Source organism: Panulirus ornatus, chromosome 39 (genome assembly GCF_036320965.1).
Source record: "Panulirus ornatus isolate Po-2019 chromosome 39, ASM3632096v1, whole genome shotgun sequence".
Classification (NCBI taxonomy): Eukaryota; Metazoa; Arthropoda; class Malacostraca; order Decapoda; family Palinuridae; genus Panulirus; species Panulirus ornatus.
In genome coordinates, this window is record NC_092262.1 from 11627785 (window position 1) to 11646341 (window position 18557).

At 37.1% G+C, this 18557-nt stretch overlaps 1 protein-coding gene across 1 annotated transcript in view; it reads right to left on the reverse strand.

The window, feature by feature from the left end:
- Positions 1–16148: 16148 nt before the first annotated feature.
- The window catches only part of gish (casein kinase I gish), a 133276-nt gene continuing 130867 nt past the window's right edge, over positions 16149–18557 (reverse strand). The window contains exon 12 of the mRNA XM_071685099.1: positions 16149–18396. Coding sequence (XP_071541200.1) covers positions 18345–18396 — 52 coding nt within the window. The 3' untranslated portion in view covers positions 16149–18344. The remainder of the gene's footprint in view (positions 18397–18557) is intronic.

An 18557-nucleotide genomic window follows, 5' to 3' on the forward strand; every position in this document is an offset into this window, starting at 1 on the left:
ATACATTAGTGGTGTGGGCATTTTTTCTAAATTCCTTTTCAGTTATTGGTCTATTGGGAGGGCAAAATACAAGCGAGATCCTTAGGTACAAACCTGTCCGGATTCTTTAACGAGCCAACTGCTCATTATCATCATCATTACCAATTGTAGGAGTAGCCTTAATCCATTTTGACAATATCTGTCAACCCAAAACAGGGATTAGTAGCTTAAACGTCAACACCTATGCCATATACGTAGTAAGGTTTTAGTCGTACATTTGAACATTTGTCGATATTTATTCGTAATTAGTATAATAGTCGTTTTACTATCAGTAATCACTGTTGACGAAACCAACAAGTTATTACATTTTTTTTTTGAGGGGTCTACCATAGAATGATGCTAATGAATAAACAATGAAATGTGTGAAATAACTTTGTATAACGCTGGTCATGAAAGGAAAATAAAATACCCCAACCATCGAAAAAATGAACTGATACATCAGTTGAATTTTGACCAATACTAGGATTTAATGAGCTGAAGGGGTTACTGTGAGGCGAGGTGGGGTGCCCCGGGGTCAACAACCCCGTCGGCACCCAACCCCCTATTAATGCTGTAGGGGAGTGGGGGTAAGTATTCTTAGAGCCCCCCCCCCCCTCTCTCTCTCTCTCTCTCTCCTTTTTTGGCATTTTGAAGTACTTTCTCCACACAAGATCCTATAGCAGGGCGATGACAGGCTCAAAAACAAGGCGAAATATATGTGGTATATATATATATATATATATATATATATATATATATATATATATATATATATATATATATATTTTTTTTTTTTTTTTTTTTTTTTTTTTTCCAAAAGAAGGAACAGAGAAGAGGGCCAGGTGAGGATATTTCCTCAAAGGCCCAGTCCTCTGTTCTTAACGCTACCTCGCTGTCGCGGGAAATGGCGGATAGTATAAAAAAAAAAAAAAAAAAAAAAAATATATATATATATATATATATATATATATATATATATATATATATATATATATTTTTTTTTTTATACTTTGTCGGTCTCCCGCGTTTGCGAGGTATATATATATATATATATATATATATATATATATATATATATATATATATATATATATTTTTTTTTTATACTTTGTCGCTGTCTCCCGCGTTTGCGAGGTAGCGCAAGGAAACAGACGAAAGAAATGGCCCCCCCCCCCCATACACATGTACATACACACGTCCACACACGCAAATATACATACCTACACAGCTTTCCATGGTTTACCCCGGACGCTTCACATGCCTTGATTCAATCCACTGACAGCACGTCAACCCCTGTATACCACATCGCTCCAATTCACTCTATTCCTTGCCCTCCTTTCACCCTCCTGCGTGTTCAGGCCCCGATCACACAAAATCCTTTTCACTCCATCTTTCCACCTCCAATTTGGTCTCCCTCTTCTCCTCGTTCCCTCCACCTCCGACACATATCCTCTTGGTCAATCTTTCCTCACTCATTCTCTCCATGTGCCCAAACCATTTCAAAACACCCTCTTCTGCTCTCTCAACCACGCTCTTTTTATTTCCACACATCTCTCTTACCCTTACGTTACTTACTCGATCAAACCACCTCACACCACACATTGTCCTCAAACATCTCATTTCCAGCACATCCATCCTCCTGCGCACAACTCTATCCATAGCCCACGCCTCGCAACCATACAACATTGTTGGAACTACTATTCCTTCAAACATACCCATTTTTGCTTTCCGGGATAATGTTCTCGACTTCCACACGTTTTTCAAGGGTCCCAAAATTTTCGCCCCCTCCCCCACCCTATGATCCACTTCCGCTTCCATGGTTCCATCCGCTGACAGATCCACTCCCAGATATCTAAAACACTTCACTTCCTCCAGTTTTTCACCATTCAAACTCACCTCCCAATTGACTTGACCCTCAACCCTACTGTACCTAATAACCTTGCTCTTATTCACATTTACTCTTAACTTTCTTCTTCCACACACTTTACCAAACTCCGTCACCAGCTTCTGCAGTTTCTCACATGAATCCGCCACCAGCGCTGTATCATCAGCGAACAACAACTGACTCACTTCCCAAGCTCTCTCATCCCCAACAGACTTCATACTTGCCCCTCTTTCCAAAACTCTTGCATTTACCTCCCTAACAACCCCATCCATAAACAAATTAAACAACCATGGAGACATCACAAAATATATATATATATTTTGCTTTGTCGCTGTCTCCCGCGTTTGCGAGGTAGCGCAAGGAAACAGACGAAAGAAATGGCCCAACCCACCCCCATACACATGTGTATACATACGTCCACACACGCAAATATACATACCTACACAGCTTTCCATGTTTTACCCCAGACGCTTCACATGTCCTGATTCAATCCACTGACAGCACGTCAACCCCGGTATACCACATCGATCCAATTCACTCTATTCCTTGCCCTCCTTTCACCCTCCTGCATGTTCAGGCCCCGATCACACAAAATCTTTTTCACTCCACCTTTCCACCTCCAATTTGGTCTCCCACTTCTCCTCGTTCCCTCCACCTCCGACACATATATCCTCTTCGTCAATCTTTCCTCACTCATTCTCTCCATGTGCCCAAACCATTTCAAAACACCCTCTTCTGCTCTCTCAACCACGCTCTTTTTATTTCCACACATCTCTCTTACCCTTACGTTACTTACTCGATCAAACCACCTCACACCACACATTGTCCTCAAACATCTCATTTCCAGCACATCCATCCTCCTGCGCACAACTCTATCCATAGCCCACGCCTCGCAACCATACAACATTGTTGGAACCACTATTCCTTCAAACATACCCATTTCTGCTTTCCGAGATAATGTTCTCGACTTCCACACATTCTTCAAGGCTCCCAGGATTTTCGCCCCCTCCCCCACCCTATGAACCACTTCCGCTTCCATGGTTCCATCCGCTGCCAGATCCACTCCCAGATATCTAAAACACTTTACTTCCTCCAGTTTTTCTCCATTCAAACTTACCTCCCAATTGACTTGACCCTCAACCCTACTGTACCTAATTACCTTGCTCTTATTCACATTTACTCTTAACTTTCTTCTTTCACACACTTTACCAAACTCAGTCACCAGCATCTGCAGTTTCTCACATGAATCAGCCACCAGCGCTGTATCATCAGCGAACAACAACTGACTCACTTCCCAAGCTCTCTCATCCCCAACAGACTTCATACTTGCCCCTCTTTCCAAAACTCTTGCATTCACCTCCCTAACAACCCCATCCATAAACAAATTAAACAACCATATATATATATATATATATATATATATATATATATATATATATATATATATATTTGGAAAGGATCACAATTTTGCGCGTGATCAAGATATTCTCTTCGATGTATATCAACTGACTGTTATATTCCTCTCTTGTGTCTCCCTGATGATGTGATTATTACGCGAAAGTGCACTTGGGAACTTTTCGTGTTTCATTTTCCCAGTGGACTCATAGGAATATATATATATATATATATATATATATATATATATATATATATATATATATATATATATATAATTCTTTTTCATATTCGCCATTTCCCGCATTAGCGAGGTAGCGTTAAGAACAGAGGACTGGGCCTTACCCAGAGACGATCTAGTCTTGCTTTATAGGACTGTATTAATAGTGGTGGTATGAGTTCCTCTGGTCCATGATTCTACTGTTGTGTCAACGAATATTCCCTTAAAACCTCCCAAATATTCAATTTGCATTCATACAGTTTAATATGGTTGTGGAGTCATCATGGACGAGGTTGTATACAACTGGGAGACATTTTGATCCTATTTTCAGGTTATTATCTTGTAAATCTGGATCATGTGTCACCTCTAGATCCATCTTTATGTCACTGTAAGAAGGTTTACTTCGAGTCGTATGCAAATTTGTGTGTAGTTACAAGGTTTCCATATTTAAGGGTCAGATTTCTGTATCACACGACTATGGTCGATAGAGAAGAGCAAATATCTGGCTCTCTCCAACGAATTCTTGTATTTGATAATTTATTATTTAAATATATTTTCAATATTGTATGCAACCGAATGTTCAACAAATGAGACCTTTGTAAACAACATAATCCAGTGATTAAATCAGAATCATCTGCTATATATTATGGCCTTCATATATTTACTTTGGCCTTTCCAAGTCTCGTGCCGCCATTACCATGGAATCACTTCCAGTGATTACATGATTTACTAGGCAATTCGACCCATTACCTTAATACATTTGGAGATTTCAGATCTATGGAAAGTCGCGACATTATTACGCCACTCATCAGCAGCCATTGTGACAGCAGATCCTTTAAACTTAGCCTTTTTTTTTTATGATTTGTGTCACTCATCGCATTCTACCCCTAAAAATCAACTTTCAGTTTACCCCTCAAATATTTCCTTAGTCGGTGAACTTACCTCCATGTGTTCCACCTGTAACACTGCACGAGGCGTCCCTGGATCAGCAGACCATGAATGTAGTCGTTAATAAATGGAACATTTCGTAAAAAAATAGCACTCAACAGCAGACGTCCGGCCGACATGTTGCCGCCTTCTTCCCAGCGGCCGCCGACCTCGCGTTTGGGCGGGAAGGATTACGATACACGTGGCCTTCCCGATGGTTACCACGAATACGTACATTCAAGCATTTACGCCAACGTATAAGAATGTTTTATGGAGAGAAGGTGAAGGGTAAAGGGTGTAAGTCAACCCCAGGGTGGTAATCTTTAATTTAGACCAGAACTGAAAAATATGGGAATGAAATCAAAAAGGTGCAAGTGTGTGACATTTTCGGGTTTGGGGAAAACGGACAAGAAACTGATTTATATTTCTGATAATAGTGTTGCTGACACTATAGCATATTAAAAAAATACACCAGAAAAGTGTAAAATATGCTTTTCATACATTTCCATTTAGGCAAAGTCAAGAGCGAAAATAGAGGTGGGAGGATGCACACCCCATAGCAATACCAGGACAGATTTTCTTTTTAATTTGTTGGTACACAAATATGTTGTCATATGTCTTTTTTTTACGAAAATGGGCTATTTTCTGAGTAATGATTTCTAATCAGTGTTAATAATGTCTAAATAGGTGACTCTAATAAAAGAGCAATAACGAGACCATTACCTATTTTGTCGCCTGTTGTTACCTAATACCCTTCCCCTCCCAAGGTGTTTAAGCTGTCATTAACAAATAAATGATAAAGATTTTATCTGGTCATGCACCAAACTCAACCAGTCATAGAATAAGAATGACAAGTACTGACGATATGACATGAAATACCGAGTGTCAAATTTTAAAACCTGTTATATACGTGCTCTTGCAATATATATATATATATATATATATATATATATATATATATATATATATATATATATATATATCACCCCAACTAATGCCACTCGTGATCTCAATAAGTATTATTCAAGGCCCTACAACAGCAATATCTTAAATGTTTTTGTTTTTCTTTACCTATGTATAAGATACATATATTCTCTAAGTATTTTCAGATCATCACAGTTATCATTACCATTCTTTTGCACTGGGAATAATCACTTATGACATTAAAATTTTGGAGTTATGGAGACACAGGAATGCAAGGTCCCATATTAGTGGAATGCAACTGCTGCTATATCATTATTAGTTAATCAGATGAAGAGCTGGATAAAACAAGGGGTTGGGAGGGGGGGAGCGTTGAAGATGGTTATAAGAGGAAACTGAACATGAATAAAATTAATTTTTGAGAGGGATATGAGGCCAGTGTAACAGTCTGTATGATGCTGAACTGCAAGTACAAGTTCACTTATTTTAGAGCTAAATCAGTTCAATTGATTGTTGGGAACATCACTGTAACATGTCTTATGGTTTATGTAGAACAGGATATGTGAAATTATAAGAGCAGCAAGGATAGGTAAGTACAGAGTACTGATGAAATTAGGAGGAAAGATAGAGAGGAATGGCGATCCAAGAGCATATAGTGTGAAAATATTATTAAATAATCTCACGGATGAAAGTATGAAAGTCTTTCACAGAATAGCAAAGCAGCTAACAAGCTGGCCAAGAAATATATGCACAAATACAATCAAAGGTATACAAAGGAGAGGTAGACTGCTGAATAGGTTAATACAATATGGTCAGAGAACTGATTAAGGTATGAATAATCAAGATGAAGATGGCAAGGGAATGATACGGGATCAAATGCAATATTAGCATTCTGTGTATTGCAGAGGCATGATCATGGGAAACTGGTCACACTTTATGAATAAACTTAACTTGCAAAGTGAAACAGAAAGAGGCACTTTTGTAAGTGCACAAATGCTCATTCCACTACTGCACAATAGGCATGAGTTGAGTAGTGTCTTAAGTGATGCCACAGGATTTATGTACCTGATTCACCCCACAAACTTAGGAATGGTGTTAATGATGACAGAAAATGGGAAAAAAAGTTGGATATCATTCAATAAAAGCAAATATTAGGTTGGAAAAAAGGTGATTAAAAAATTGAGGGAGGAGGTAAAAACTTAAAAAAATGAAGGTCTGGAAGAATTATGAAGATGTGTTAATCATGGATGTTATGATGAAGCTTGCAGTGTAAGACAGGATTTTTGAGTCATGTTATGTAAATAATAATATGAGATGTGGGTAGTAGGACAGTTTACTGATAAGGATGATCACGTGTTATGAAAGAGTTTAAAGGTCAGATGACCTGTGAATTAATCAAAAAATTGGTGCAAGAAAGACAGCGCAGAGGAAATGCATTCTGGCTCCATAGAAAAATTATTACTTACCCAATGACCATAAAATGGTAAAGGAAATGAAAATGATTCTTGAAATACTTAAGGATGGCCACAATAAAACTTTCAAAGGTATAGGGTATGATAAACCTATAAATGAACACTGTTGAGTTGTCATTGGTAAGTTTAATGCAGGTACCAAGTAATAAACCAAGTGGCATTAGGAATCTTGAAAAGTCATATTATACAAAAATTCAATAATCACAGAGACAAATAGACGTGTGAATACAGTATATAGGAGAAACAAACTATAAGGAGTGAGATTTTCTGATAAGCTCATGATACTGCAGGGATATTCAAACATAACCAATGAAAAGCTGGTGAGGATTTATGATATTTATGGTAGTGTAAGTAAATGTAAGTGGGAGAAAAAACTGAAGGCCAGAGGTACTTCTGGAGAGAAAAAAAAAACTGCTGTTAAGGCATTGTAAGTCCATAGGTGGCATCAATTGAAAGTAGTTTCACTTGGTCATTCAGCATCTAAACAGTACTGATAACGAGGCTTTCTAGTTTGGAAAAAGTTAAGGCCATTATGAAATTAATCCCATCTACAAATTATTCCAATGTCAGTCCATGTTTACGAACAGGAATGCACAAAGCTCCATACGAATCAGTAAAAATGTACAAAAATACAAAATGAAAATCATTAACTAAATATAGAAAGTGAATGAATATGAATAAGACATTAGCTATGGATCACTGAGTCTTTTAGTCTACTTCTGTACAATTGGTTGTCTATTTGTGGCTACAAATGTGACAAACAACCAGAGAAATAACTTTCTGTCCACCTAAATGACCAGTCACCCCATTCAACTGAAACTAGAAACAAAAATAAATAAGAATAAGAATTGTTCACTGGTTTATGATGCATCCAAAGATTCAGTAATTTTTGGATACAGGCAACAAGAATACCCTGAAACTAGTCAGAATCCAATTAAATTCATAGTATGCAGCTTATGAAGTCAAGAGAATCTATGCTTGATGCCTAAGAGCTTCAAACCCTTCAAAATCATTACATCCAGTACATAATCACAGTGCTAATCTAGGACCAGCTAATCCATTTGTTCCTAATCATAAGGAATAACTGAGACCACAGAATGAAAATTCTATGCTACCATTAATTCCATTCTAATGTGGATGAGGAGAATCATGCACAAACAGCCTCCACGTTCACTCTTACACATCCTTAAACCACAGTTAAAATGAACGATGAACATCCATATCAACATAAGTACTTTTTATTGATACTTTTTACGTTTATTTCCCCACGTAAGACCACAAACAGTTAAATTGCACCTGATCACAAACTCTTCTGGCATCTTCATTTGAAGTATCTCTAACCTTTATCAATTCTAGCACTACATCTCTTCATTTCTATTGCAGTCTTCCTTCATATTTTCCTATTATCTTCAGCTATACCAATATATATCTCCTTGACCAACCTATTGACAACAATATGTTCTAAAAAGAAAAAAAACTCTTGACCTTAAGAGTGCAAGACGAGTGAGGGGATGAGGCGAGGTGGTTGAGAGAAATGTTGTTCGTCAACATACAAGTCAAGTGATGTGCATAATGTTCTAGCCCTACCACCATGGCAAAATTTTGTCATAGGTATCAAAAGTAGGTATGTACAAATGAAATAAAGTTAACTCAATTTGCAAAAATTAAAAAAATCTATTAAAACAAATCCAATACAGAAGAGCTCTGTAACACATGTTACTAAACAAAATATAGAAATATTCTTTCCTCTACAAGGGTGAGGGGAGGTGCAAAGTTGATGGGGTAGGGCCATGGCTGGTGGCATAGATGTTCCTTACATATGTAAGTATCAATGATTATGGGCTTTCTCCTCATGTGATTTCTTACTACATACACCTAAACACATAACACATTTCATGATTTTCTTTTCTATCTGTGATCTTACACATCCCACACTTATCATTTACATATTCTTTAAGTATATATTAAATGCACCATTTATATATTTAATCATTTAAGCACAGTCTTATAGGAACTACTGTAAAAATAACCTTATAATCACCAAAGTATAAACCCTGACAAAAGAGAAATTGTTTTCTATTGATTATGATATTTGCTGTATAATTCTAGCTTCCTGTCCCCACAATGAAATTACCCTCTGATAATTCATGGGTGACTGTGATGTGGGACATCTTTTCTAACTGTGTTGTTAGGTCACAACTGACATCAATAGATAAGAGAATGGAATCATACATCAGCTAAGTGCTTAAAACATTACTACAAGTCTTTGCTACTCTACTGGAATGCATCATCCTGTTAAGGGAACCATTCCATCAGCAAGTCAAAGTCTAAAGGTTAACAGATCACAGACACTTATTTGAAAAATCTTTCAATTTATGCTAGTGGGAAACTACCGAAATTTCAATTACAGTATCGACATTTAACATGTATTCACTTATCACACTAATCTGTGTTTTATATCTCGTTTGAAAATCTTAAAATATAATAAAAAATATCAATGCACACGCTCTCTAACCTGACAATTTACCAATGAATGTTCATCTTTAGCAATGTAAATATTTTGCACCAAACTATGAATGTTGTATCCAAACACCTATCAGAAGACTTTCATCCACAGCTTCCACTCATACCTTATTTATTCTCATTCTTTTATCTATCATGTTTATCTGTTCTTCATTACGATCTGTGCTCTCATAAATATAAAAATAATTAAATCCATATATCATAGTACTGTTCACAAGTTTTCTCTTGCTCATTTGATCCACACATTATCAAAGATTGTTCACACTTATTCTCTTGTCCAGTGTGATAATAAGTTGTATAATAAAAAACTACAGAGAAATCTGTGGGGGATACTGATATTTTGTTTTGAGTGAGCCAATATTCTAAGTGTAACATAGTTTCACATTTTTTTGCTGCCTGTATAGTGATAGGGTGGTTATGTAACTGTAAGGTCATCTGCATACGAGGACTTGTGGTTTGCAAGGGATGTAAAGAGGTCACGCAGGAGGAAACTCAAGTCAGTTGGTGAAGAGAGTTCAAATATTTTGGAGGGAAATGAGACTGGCTTTGCAGGTAAGCAGTCTACTGGGGGTTTGGGGACCAGAGAGGCAAGTCAGTTTTTATTTGCTGATAACACATCACTGATGGCACACTCAATTGAAAAGCTACATAAGCTTGTGTCCACATTTGGGGAAGTGTATGAAAGGAGAAAACTTAGAGTAAATGTGAATCAAAGTAAGGTTAATAAGTTTGCACTGAAGAGAGGCAGATAAAAGTAGAGTGTGACTTTGAACAAGTGTTACCAGATGTGGTGTTTGGGTTGGTAATGCTTGTTTACTAATGGTGTATTAGCTACATCTCTTCCTTGTATATCAACTGAGTGTTCTACATCTTCTATCTCGTTCTTGTATCTCCACTTCATGATACGATCATTACGCGAAAGTGCACTTGGGAACCTACGTTCCATTTTCCTGTGTTTTTTGCATATACTAGATCACATGCACCACTGTGACCTCTTGTAACATATGTATATGTATTTATGTATGACAAGTATCACACCAACTTTGGAGTCTGTTTAAGTCTCTCCCTGCTTTTCATTTCCCTCCAAACCACTGCATCATCAAAAAACATGCAGGTAAGAGTTCACTCCTTAAGGCAAGCAATTTATATAGGCCAAGAAGAGTAATAGCCCCAGAACAGAACACTGTGGCACTCTACCAGTCACATCAACACAACTGGGGAAAGCTCTTCTAACATGCATCCTCTGTTCCTTCCCACTGAAAGAATCTATCGAAGAAATAAGTCTTCCCTGTATTCCTGCCTGATAATCCACCTTCTTAAGCAGCCTTCCTTGCAGTACAGTCTCAAATGCTTTCTGGCAGTCCAGATACAAAAATTCACCCAGTCTTCCCTTTTGTTTAGGACTGAGCTCACTCTTATAGATCCTTAAGAAGTTGGTTACAAGTGACCTTTTACTAAAACTGTGCTCTCTCTCTGAGGTAGTTCCTTTGTAGAATGTTAACTGCTTGTTTTCTGATAATTTTTCTCAGAACCTTACACACCATACTTGTTAATGAGATGAATCCGTAGTTCAGCACCTATCCCCGTCCCTTTCTAATAGACAGGTATAATGTTTACCCTTTTCCAATCCCTTTGGCTTTTTGCCTATGAGTGACATCTGGAACTGTACGTCAAGTGGTTTATCTGGCATACCTTCACACATCTTCAGTACATATGGTGAACTTTCATGAGGACCATAAGTCTCATGTGGGTGAAGACCTTTTAGCACTGTTACTATCTTTTCTAGATATCTTCACGATTGCTATTACCTCTTCCCCATTCCACATCAATGGCATTCGAGCTGTAGTATCTTCCACTGCTCTTTTTATCCCATTATTTACCACTCTCACTTTTGCACTTTTAATCTTATCATTTACCACTTCCATCAAATCTCTTTTTATCCCATCCTTTACCTAGAGTACTCTAATCTCTGGTCTTTTAATGTCCTTACTTATCATACAATCAAACTTGAGCATTACAATATCATTTGTTCTAATAATAATACTACCACTAAGCATTTCTTCCCTCCTGCTACTTTTCCCACAATGTCTTAACTGAAAGGGCCTTCCTCTCCTGCTTCTTGAAACTTGAGCTATACTTCAGCAAGCAGGTTAATCCTACCTGTCCTTTGCCATCTTTTACCCTCATTATCAGTACAACACTGGGCATGACTCCAGCAATATTAGGGTCATTCTCCCTTGCACAATCCTTAATTCCAGCTCTTTACCATTAAGCAATTATCCATCAACATTTGATTACATTCCTTACAGTCCAACATTTCACCTACTAAAAACACTAACCCTGTCTACAGTGTTGGTGTTTCAAAGTTTTTGTCTTCTGCCAGTTCTTTTTGCTTTTCTTCCTTTCTTTTATCTTATTTGATGAATACTCCACTAAGTTCCAGCTTATCTAAGTTTCTCAGCTTTCATAAGTATTTTCTGGTGAAATGACAGACTCAAGCATAAGCATGAAAGGTCTACTCCTTACATCTTAATCATAATCGTCCATTCTTTTCCTTTCTTTTATTGGCAAAATTGCATCTGGCAATGCCATAGCTTCCAGCAATCTTTTCCTCTTATCTGGTGTATGATCTTACACCATACCAAAAATAATCAGTAGTTCCTTTACTCATCTTTCTAATTTGGGTGCCAACTTTTCAGCTAAATCTTTCTGCAATGAATGGTCAACCTTTGTGAGCCAACTTGCTCTATATTCTCTCTTTTAGCTGTATGCTCTGAATATTTCTAAAACTTCCATTAACTACCCTATGCACTTCCTTGATTGCTTCCTAACTGTGCATATTATTCCTTTAATAGCTCCACTTAATTTTCTATGTACCTCTATTCACATACCAGGTATGTTCCTCTCCATCAGTCTTTACACTCTATGTCAGTTGATCAGCTGCCAAAATTGCTCCTTCTAAACCTCCCTCCCCACTACTGATAAAAGACTGTTTGCACATCTTTGTCCTTTTCTCTGAACAGCTGCCAATATTGCTCCTTCTGCACCTTCATGCTCACTACTCATTCTGCAACTCCCAGCCTATAATTTTCAACATCAACAGATGTCATTTCCCTTAATTGAAAAACCTCTAGTACACCTGGAAAAGTGCCATCAGACCTGTGCTTTTTAATGACTTCACCTGCTTTTCTCTGATTATGTACCTCCTGAATTCCCTCCACTGGAGTAAATTTTTTTTCATACTCAAAACTATTTCTCATATTCCTACATTCCTCTCATGACATCCTTTATGATCCTTAAAATGATCCCTTAGTTCGTTTACTTCCTGCTGTAGTTGGTCTTGATTCATAGAAATTTCCTGTTCTCTGGTGATTCCTCTTCCATCCCTAATCCCTTCTTTCCAGATCTGGTCTTGGTGCATTCCTTTATACAAGTCCATACAAGACTTTCTTGACTCCAGCAATATTATGTCTTAAAACTGATCCCCTTAGGTAAAATTAAAAACAGAAATGAAGCTTACTAGGACAAAAGAACCTCGATCATGAGGAGAATTAAGATCTTAAACTTGTAATGGCTGTTGCCTTTTAGGTTACACTATAAACTTTATTTCCTTTTGTCTAGTGAGGGCTGCATTTTTATACATTAATATGGCTACAATTGTTCACTTCCCCATTCTCTTCAAAGTTGGGTTTCCTTAAAAATAAAAGGACAAGAAATTGATTCAATAAGGCTGACAAGCTCCTGAGAAGCTTCCACTCCTAAGCCATACAAAACTCACAGTTTAAACACTTAAACTAAATATTCACTGTGTACATTACACAGGGCCCCCTAACATTCTACATACACCTCCCTTATTTGTATATCACAGGTTGTATATGGCTTTTGATGTGTATATGTGTTTGTGTGTAATCAATTTCTAACTTTTTATATGTTGTCGGCATAAACTGCATTCAGTCATTTCATTAATTCATCTAAAACTCTTATATCGTAGAAGTACTTTGTCACATCTTTCTGAAGGTTCCTGCTCAACTTTATGTCATCTGGTTGTTTTAATCCTACAAATTGCAGAAAGCTGTTCAATGTCTACATAAACAACCTGTTTTAAAAACCTAAAGGTTGTGATCAGGTCACTCTTCTCTCATTCAAGGTAGGTCAATCTTAGACTTACAGCCTTTCCCAGTAGCTTAGCTCCCCCTTATTGCCTTTTCCTGTAGCTCAGCTCTCCCAAATCACATACTCTCTTTGTTGTCCACCTCTGGACCTTCTCCATTAGCTCTCTGTGCTTCTTTTGGAGTGGACTGATGATCAAACGTGTGTGTGTGTGTGTGTGTGTGTGTGTGTGTGTGTGTGTGTGTGTACATGTGTTTGTGTGCCTGAGTATTTGCGTGTATAAATATATACAGACACGACAGGACAGAGATTCTAGTGCATACCACAGTGAAAAACCACTATCAAACCAGCCTGGCCATTCGCTTCACCCAGGCTATCACTGATATAAATGCAGGGATTTAACCTTGCACCAGCAGTTTCAGCCATCACCACACCACTGATGTTAATACAAGTAATTATGGCACTATCTTCTTGGAATTTAACTTGCAAATCATTTGAGTTCTTTGAGAATGCTTACACATATGCTTGAAATGATAAAAAAAGTAAATTCAAGTTTGATGCATGTGAAACAGGTGTAGTTATTTTTTTTCAGTATCATCATAAGCATGACGTTACTTATCAGTAAAACCTTCTAAATGTCGGGAATAAAAAAAAGGCATAAAACGTACAATTACAACTGCCATGAAAATGTTCCCATTATCAATTGCTTTTCTTAATTTCCTTAATCATATAATCAAACTTAGTACAAATACATATGCAGTATACTTCCTTCCTTTCTAAATCTAACCTAAACAATAATCTCTATAAAAAAAATATAAAAAATGCTATTTGCACTCCTTTGCTTTGAATCTTCCCAACTCTTTTGCCTTTCAGACCATAAAAGAACAAAAATCTGATCTAACCTAGCCCCGCCGTCCCTTTCATACATAAAAAAAAATGTGCATTTTTAATTCAGTTCTGGTAACAATATAACTATTAACACAAAATCATCCAGGCATCATTCTACCTTTTACCACATAGGTAAAAGAAAACAATAATCTTAACAACATTATTATTATATTCTTCCAGTTATATGGATTATACGGATACAAATGCTGAATTTTTATCATTAAACAGCACATTGAAGCAATATGTTCCATAGAGGCAAACATGACTTCTTTCACCCTTACAAACCACAGGACAACTTTATACAAAGTTGGGAACACTATGGCTATCTTCAATGGACCGTCATAGGTTACATCCATATCCGAAATTATACAAAAACTTTACTACTTGTTGACTTCCCAAAAATGGGTGACAGGAGTCTCTTGTGACTGGGCATACTCAATATATTTCATAATTAGCATTCAGTAATTCCTAGTGAGAAAATCACAGTTGACACTACCGTCTCCATTCTTACACATGCACTCATTAATGATCACTGACCTCCAATGAGAAGCAATCATATACTCATCAATAATCACATATATACATGACACTGAAGGCCAAGAACTATGGTGACGGTAGAAGAATGATCACATCAGCCTGGCTTCCTACAAAATGGTATGTCATAGCATCAGCAATACCAAAACCTAAAACAGTGGGCTAGTTTAATACCTCCCTGTACATTATGAAAGTGTAAAAAATTAAAACCAGTACTTCTTCAGGTATATTACTGCTGATGAAAATACAAAATGGGTGGTGGTGATTACACTGGTGATGGTGCTACTGCCGGTGCCAAGGTAACAGCAATTCTGTATTGCTGATAAAGAGAAAAAGAAGGAAAGCAAAGAATGCCATACTGTAGCAAGGACTAAACTTGCTGTGTCACTATTAGCAGTCTTCAACACACTGCGAACCTCTGTCGTCAGCAATAATTAATATTCAAAGAGGCTGTACCAGGTGCTCTTTTTTTTCCACCAACAATAATTAAAGTTCACAGCTTCAAAGTATATACAAGTCATCACATGTGCAGCAGACTGCATCAACACCAGTGTGAAGGAAGGAAGTATAATTCCTAAACTTTGCTTATTGTTTGCCTTGTACTTACTTGTCTGTGGACCAGGTCACTATGTCTAAGAGCTCATCAACCAGACTTCAAACTGTTCACCTACAAAACTGGACAGAATAAAATGGCTTCAGCATGAAACTGGATGCAATCATATTTATATGCTATTCCTCCCTGACTGCTGGTTCCCCATACATTGTTTCTATAAAGCTTAATATAGAAGACTGTTTCCTCATAACCTTAAAATGTGAGCAAAAATACGACCATCTGTAGGCAAGTCCAATTAGCTGAAGTGACCACAAGGAAAAAATGACGAGGAGAACCCCAAGGAAATATCAGTTGTGACTACAAAACAATTTAAGGAATCACTGTAAGAGATAAAGAAGAAAAATGAGAGGACTTCAGTTTCTTTTGAAGAAAAAGTGAAGGGATGAGCAAAAATAGTCTTAAGACTATGTGATGGGATTTGTGATATGAAAAAAACTAATGATAATAATACTAATAATAACAATAATAATAATAATAATGATAATAACAATAATCAATAATAATAATTCATGATGATGATGATGACAATGATGATGATAACAATAATAAAAACATTAATAATAAAAATCAAAATAATAAATAAATAATACCAATAATAATAAAAATCTTCATAGTAAAGATATAAGGAGAATCAAGAGACAATTCTTTTTGAAGTACTATATGAGGCATATTACATCATGTTCTGATGAATAACTACAGGCATGATAAAAATATTATTGGAAGTTTCTGTCCTTCCAAATGAAATTGATATATTTTAGAAAGGTACTTTGGACTTTGCTATGAAGACCACCCAGCAACAAGTCCCTCCTAACAAAAGCCCTGGGGGGACGAGATCATGATGTAGCAAAAGTTTGGCGATGAATGTTTTGCAAAGAATGTGAAAGACAAGTGTCATTCCATACTTGCCTTCGAGGTTCCATTTTCACTTACCATTCTTGTACAACTTTCATGCCAGTACAGGTTACCAATCACTTCCAAAAAACCCATAAAGTTTTGAGGGTGATGCTTTCTCTTGAGCTGTGCTAAACCTCTAGACCCAAAAAATGCATGACAGGAAGATGAGCATGATTACTGGTATCATGCTTGTCAGAGGTTTACCTTCAGTCAGCATTTAACTGTTCACCAAATCTTTTGCCTACCCACCAACTAATGCATAGTTTTCAAACAAAAATTCATTTCTCCTTTCCGTTCTTTTTCCTTCTTTAGGAGTATGGGCAAGAGAGAGAGAGAGAGTTTAGGTTCATAATCACCATCATAAATATTTGTATACTTCTCAAAACACTTGCCAATCATGACAGAATGGGTGATATCAGTACATGGTAAGCATGATGCCATCCCAGGTATAACAGGGCACCTGATATACTAATCCCTCTATAAAGGAATATGTGTCACCTGTGATTCAACCATTTCTCTTGCTTGCCTATTTGGCACTTGGGAATTTCCTTTAGTTAAAATTCTCCTGTCTTATTTCATGTGTCAAAGCTCTTAACACACTTTTTTTTCTTTACCTTGAAACTATAAATTTCTCCTCTGCTTTAACTTTTATGCTTCTACGTCATCTTCTATCACCATTGAGAATCATCTCTGCTTTTGGCCATCAAGCAAATAAATCTTCCATATTATGGTATCTAAGAAAACAATATTAAAATTAAATAGCTATGCCACTGGATTCCAGTTTGGTACCAACACAGGAACAAAAACATGCCCCTTTTGCACTGGTCAGGACTTGCTTCCACCAAACTACTTCTAAACTAGTGTCGTCCCAGAGTATGTAAACATCAGTACCTCCCAAAGGCGACTAAATACACAGAGGAAAAATGAACTGGTCATTTGGCGAATAAAGAATGTTTTATCGAAGCACAATAGTCCATTCACTTTTTGGTTGATGGAGTGAACGAGCAGCTGAACTCGTCTTACTTGTTAAGTAATCATCACAGAACAAATGTGACTCAATCAGTCATTTTGAGCTTTATGTGACACTTCAATGAGCCTCCTTATCTTTATCATAAATAGGGAAAATGAAACTTACAGAGCACATAAAAGCATGAAATGACTGCTCTCATCACAATTACAGGCTAGGCCTTAAAAAGGTCCCAGGGAATAGGGGGGCTTCAATCCACTCATACTAAGCAGTTCATTGGAGTAAACTCCAAATTGCCCTTACCACCACCACCACCTCAGCCTTCTTCCAGTCTAATCTGGCCACAAAAAATGCTCCTCTTTGTCAGTGAGGATATATAAATTTTTTCTAGCAGCTATTACCTTCTAGTGAAGTTTAGAAGAGAGTATATTTTTATTGCACATTCTCCTTTCTACATTAAGCTCTTTGTCTATTATGATCAAGGTGATTAAAATAATTTCTCTGTAAATCCCTGCCACACATATGCAAAAGAGGTTGTCCGAAATTATGGCTTTGGCAAACCATCCAGCACTTCAAAGATGTGCACAGCAAAATATAAAAGCACAGGCCTCTGGCCAAGTTTTATACCTTTTCAATTACCCATGGTAAAATCATATAAAAGGCTCATCTCAGCACAGGCATAACAGTACATAAATGTGCCAGATGGGATCACAATGGATTTTCACACAACATAAAGATGCAAGCACGAGGCTGGATTCCACATCTGAGAGGTGAGTACTAGATTCAGCTGGAGATGCAGTGCTTCCGGTGGTGATGAGGTAATGGTGAAGTGATTAATGCTTGTGGGGGTTGGTTGGGTGCCCCCCTATTGGTGGCGGTGCCTGAGGGTTGAGAATACTCTCATTGGACTGCGACTGTGATGCCGGCAGCAGCACCGCAATGGCCTCTCTCTCCGGTGAACACTGCACCACTGCCAGTCACTTGCCACGTCCAGCCTTCTTCTTCTTTCTTTTGAAGAAGCAACAACATCTGCAAAAATAAATCAAAGTCTAAAGTTTTGCATCAATCATTTATAAACATATATTAAAAGTATTCTATTATGTATTTCATCTTTTCCATCCCTTAAAGTGATATCAAATATGCAGAAACCTTGTAATATTTGAAATCAAATTCTCCTTTTACAATTTGAG